Source organism: Penaeus chinensis, chromosome 28, assembly GCF_019202785.1.
Source record: "Penaeus chinensis breed Huanghai No. 1 chromosome 28, ASM1920278v2, whole genome shotgun sequence".
Classification (NCBI taxonomy): domain Eukaryota; kingdom Metazoa; phylum Arthropoda; class Malacostraca; order Decapoda; family Penaeidae; genus Penaeus; species Penaeus chinensis.
This window is the reverse complement of record NC_061846.1, coordinates 9,228,717-9,233,716: the sequence shown is the minus strand read 5'-3', so window position 1 is coordinate 9,233,716 and position 5,000 is coordinate 9,228,717. Positions and strand designations below refer to the sequence as shown.

At 40.5% G+C, this 5,000-nt stretch overlaps 2 protein-coding genes across 5 annotated transcripts in view; both read right to left on the bottom strand.

Annotated features, from left to right (window-relative positions):
- Positions 1-4,138, bottom strand: part of LOC125039867 (centromere protein J-like) — a 4,299-nt gene extending 161 nt beyond the window's left edge. The window contains exon 1 of the mRNA XM_047634190.1: positions 1-4,138. This exon is cut by the window's left edge and continues 161 nt beyond it. Within this exon, the coding sequence (XP_047490146.1) occupies positions 252-4,130 (3,879 nt within the window). The 5' untranslated portion in view covers positions 4,131-4,138 and the 3' untranslated portion in view covers positions 1-251.
- A 362-nt stretch (positions 4,139-4,500) lies between these two features.
- Positions 4,501-5,000, bottom strand: part of LOC125039868 (caltractin-like) — a 5,502-nt gene continuing 5,002 nt past the window's right edge. For all 4 annotated transcript variants that reach the window (XM_047634191.1, XM_047634192.1, XM_047634193.1 and 1 more), the window contains one exon: positions 4,501-5,000. This exon is cut by the window's right edge and continues 34 nt beyond it. In XM_047634191.1, coding sequence (XP_047490147.1) covers positions 4,501-5,000 — 500 coding nt within the window.

The following is a 5,000-nucleotide window of genomic DNA, read 5'->3' as shown; positions in this document are numbered from 1 at the left end:
AAAGCATTACATTAAAAAACTGCACTCACTCAAGCTTAGATCATATTGAAAAGTCACACAATTTATTTATTTATTTATTTTTTTTTTTAAGCAATCATCCCAACCTTGACCAGGACAAAGATAGGAAGAAGATATGGACAAGAAAAAAAAAAAAAAACTAAATAAAGGAGATAATGATGGGAAAAGAAGAAAGAGAGAACTGTTAGGTTCAAGAAAGGAGGCTTTTCTGAGGCACAAAATGTATCTCCATGTTATGGAACACCTTGGTGGGTATCACTAATAATGTTCCCTCTGCTATCTTTGATGCGGACACGTCCTGTTTTGTACCGAGTTTCAGTGCGACCATCAGGGTGAAGGATCTTAACTGTTCCATCTGGGTACTCTCTTCGCTTCTCTTTGTTTGTGTGAATCTCTCTTTGTCCATTGGCAAAGTCAAACACTTTAGTTCCATCAGGGCTAGTTTGAACAACCGTGCCGTCTTTCATTGTACATGTTTCCGTGCCGTCTTTTGATATGGTCTTCCTAGAATTATCTGCAAATACAATTTCTGAGGAACCATCAGAAAATCGTGTCTCCTTCTGGCCACTGGGGAACTCTAAAATCTCCTTTCCATCATTATATGTTGTATGACTAGTATGATCAGTTCCATAAATGTATTTGGTTCTGTCATTGTGTACTTCCTTCCTATCCCCATTATAGTAGCTTACTATAATGGAACCATTTGGATAAATAAACTTTTTGTTTCCATTAGCATATGTAACCTCTGTGATGCCATCACTTCTGTGGACTTCAGTATATTCACTGATTTTATCATCTGCTGAAAACAAATTCCCAGAAACAGGAGTTAACTTGGTTTCTTTGGGCATGTTTAGTACTGATAAGTCTTCTTGTAGCGCAATGGACTCTTTGATCAGATCTGTCTCTTGGGCATGTTCAGCTGTACCATCTCTCATAATTTTATCTGAAATTTGTGCTTGATATCTAACATTATTCTTAACTAAATCTTGGTTTTCATCACTTTCACTCAGTGGATTGTACTGTATTTCTTCATCCTTGGTTGTTGGTTCTATATGACAAGTAACTGACTTAAGTGGAGCTTCAGCCAGATTTTTGGAAAGAGATCTGTTGATGCTGTCTATAGTGCCTGTTTTCTTTTTAATTTTTGATGTCTTTGTCTGGTTTTTGTTTTGCACATCCCTAAGAGCTGGTTTCTTAGAAAGTTTTGTTCTGTCTAGTCTGTGTTTGAGATCTAAATTCTCCTTCTCCAACATTTGTAATAAAGAATTTTTCTCTCTCAGTTGCCTGTTTTCCTGCTCAAGTGCTTTTATTTTATCATTAAATTTCTTTATAGCAAACTGGTGTAGGGAATCCTTCTTTTGTAGTTCCTCTTCTAAATCGTGCATTTTTTCCTTAAGGTAAACAATTTCTAAAGACTTCTCCTGAACCATAGATATGGATGGAGCTGCACGCTGAAGTTCTTGCTTCTCTTTCCAAAGACTGTTCCTCTCTCTGTCTACATATTTTTGGAAATTAAATTTCTCTTTCTCCAGGTTTGCTACTAACTTCTCTTTTTCTTCTCCCAGAAGCCTTTTTTCACTCTGTAATGACTGCTGGAGATTCTTGAGCTTTAAAGTCTCTTTCTTAAATGCTTCAGTTTCTTTTTCTAATTCACAAATTTTTGCCAAAAGAAGTGCCTTGTGGGATTCAATTTCATCATTCAGGCATTTCTCATCCTTTTTCACAGACTGGCCTTGCTGAGATTCTACTTGTTGTGCAGGATTCTCTTTAATGTTTAGTGTACTTTGGACATTCTGCTGATTTTTGTGCTTGGAATGAGGAACTTCCCTGTCAATCCTATTCTGACATGGGATTTTATCTTTATTCACATCTTTCCTTGCATCCCTGTCTCTGCCAAAAATTGACCAGACATAATTGGAGGCAGAATGATGGGGTCTTTGAGGTGGTGGTGAGAATTGCAGCATAAGGGGCTGAACTTTGTTTTGAGGTGTTGAGACAGTTGTAGATCTTTCATCAATCAGTGTGCTGGTGCTGCTGTCATCTTCATCTGCTGAATGTCTTTCTTTTGCATCCGAGGGGGACATATTTTGATTAGATTTGTGTGTAAGAAGTGCTAATGCCTCTAAATCTGATGTGGTGACTAGATCTGTGTCATCCTCTGCAATGGATGGGGCATCTATCAGGGAATCCTCTGCTTCTGTGTCTGTTGGCTCATATTCCAGCACTTCCACTCCCTCACTTCTGAAATGCACACGTGGTCCTGAACTAGGAGTTACACCTGCTGGTTGTGCTGGGGTACTTGTCCTGTTCTTAATTGGCTGTTGCACCCCATATAAAAAACAAGTAGCTGGGTCAAGGGGTGAGGAATTGTTAGGTTTAATAAAACTCTCAATAAGGGTCTGGATATCATCTTGTGAGACACTTAAATTGGCAGTCTCATCTAATCTTACAATTGCTCTCAACTGCTCAAGAACAGTGCTCACACTCAACAGCTGCTGAGGAAGTTGATTGTGTGTGTGCTCTTGCTGGTGTTTGACACTAAGCACTGGTTTTAACTGATCATGGGCTGCATTGTGTTGATTCCTGCTTTGATTCTCTTCTGCAATAACACCTGCCTGAAACAGTCTCTGCAAAAGATTACTTGCTACACTGCTTCCCTGCTGTTGGTTGCTAACCTTTGTTATAGGAGTTTCTTGAGGAGTAAATGGGGGAGGTGAACGTAGTGGGGTGGATGAGGCTGACCGCTGCCCTCTCTGTAGCAACTGCCAAACTGTGGAAGAATTAGATGAAAAACTGGAGTCTGCAGCTAGCTCCTCAAGCCTTTCAAAGGCTGTTAACTCTTCTTGCTCTTTTCGTCTTTGTTTGTCATCCTCCAACTGTTTTAGTACAGATGGTACAAAAGTATTCTTACGACCTTTAGTTTTGTCTGGATCGTGGCTTCTGCTTTCAGCCATTTGGCTTTCATTTTTTCCCTCCTCTAATCCTGGGCTCCAATCACCAACTGGCACTTCAGTCATTCCTGCAGTTTTTGGAATATCCTTTAACTGAAGTCTGCTAATAGGCCTATTTGATATTTTACTTGGATATGTATGTGACAGCTTATTGTGAGAAACGGGTCCTTTAATACCAGCCCTGGCATTGGTTGCCGGCCTTGGATTCGCTAAAGCATCTTCTTGAGGTTTCTTAGGGATGGTTTTCTTGGTGCCACTCTCTCCAGGGACTTGAATCACTTTTTGTTTTAGTCTCCGCGGAGCCATCCTAAACCTTGCTGTTCCTTCCCCCTTCCGGAGATATCTTTGTATGGGCTTCCCCTGTACAGGTTCCATGGGCAGTTCTTCAATTTCATATCTTAATACTGATGCAGGTGGGTTGGCTGTCTTAGTATCACTATTACCCTTTCCCTCATAATGTGAAAGCCCACTCCTTTTCTTTAAAAATGGTTTCTTTGGCTTTATTCTACAGTCACTATTCCCTTGAAAACCCTCTCTGGCCATATTCTCCTCCAAAATATCTTCAAAAGTTTTTGCCTGACTGGTAATAGGCTGGCTTTCCACAGACCTTGCAGTAAGGAGTACAGGTCTGACTAAAGGTGCTTTACTTTGCGTTTCACAGGTTTTCTCTTTACCATACTTAAATCTATCCTCTAGATAATCTGTGTTTCCAAAATCAGTAATGTTCTTCTGGTCATGATCTAGGAATGATGACTTCTGGTGCAGATCAGAAACACTATCATCATGTCTTTGTGCTGCAGACCAAGTAGCCTGATTACTATGTACTTGTTCTCTGAATGAGTTTATCCTCTGGGTGGGAGTATTCTGATCCACTTTTTGGTAACTCTCATGCTGATGTGAAAATCTGCTTCCTGAAGATTTTGAAAACTGGGAATCTGGAGTATCTATTAGACTTCCTGAACCAAGGCTCTGATTGCCAGTTAACTTTGAATGGTTGAAGGAATCTGCAGACACATCAAAGGAGCTACTGGAATGGGTTTGCATGAGGGCCTCCCTCTGCTCCTCCTGCCACTTCCGAAGTTGCTGCAGTCTTTCCAGTAGTGCCAACGAAGGTGACTGCACAGTCTGATTTGGACTTGCATGATCCACGCTGTCCTCCATTGCAAACAAATATAGAGCACTACACCAAGGAAAGTCTTACAATTAGAAAAAGATAAAAGGTAGAAAGAAAGCAAAAAACAAAACATATGGAATGTAGAAAAGAATTGAACACTTCTATATCACAACACAATAGCAAAAGTTCTTCATAAAAATTATGATCACTATTGCAGTTTTTCTTTCAAAAGATTTTCTGCACTGCACTTTCTAAAGTAACTGCTTTTATGGGGCACATCCAACTTACAATAATAGAGTTAAAAAGACACAGTTCTACAGCTGTTCAGCAAAAATAAAAAGTATCTCTTAGAAGCACAATATTTTCTCTAACAATAAATTGGAAGAAAGTCCACAAACTATTATGGCACTGCTGAGGCTAATATAAGCTTGTCTTCTTCATTATACGGAAAAACTCGTCTTGGTTGATCTGATTGTCACCATCGCGATCTGCCTCTTCAATCATTTCTTGCAACTCTTCATCTGTGAGATTCTCTCCTAAGGTCTCTGCAACGCGCTTCAGGTTGTCAAAGGAGATCTTTCCGGTGTTGTCATCGTCAAAGAGCTTGAAAGCCTTGAGGATCTCTTCCTTGACATCCTTCTCAGCCATCTTGATTGTCATGAGGTGCAGGAACTCTTCAAACTTTATCTTGCCACTCTCGTCTTTGTCGATCTCTGCGACCATCTTCTTGATTTCTTCCTTTTTGGGTTCGAAGCCCAGGGCCCTCATGGCGACCTTGAGCTCCTTGGGGTCAATGGTGCCCGTGCCATTGGGGTCAAACAGATTGAACGCCTCCTGGATATCGTTTTTCTGTTCCTCTGTGAGCTCAAACTTGGTGCTGCCCGAGCGCCTCTTCCCTCCTGTGCTGGTGATGGATG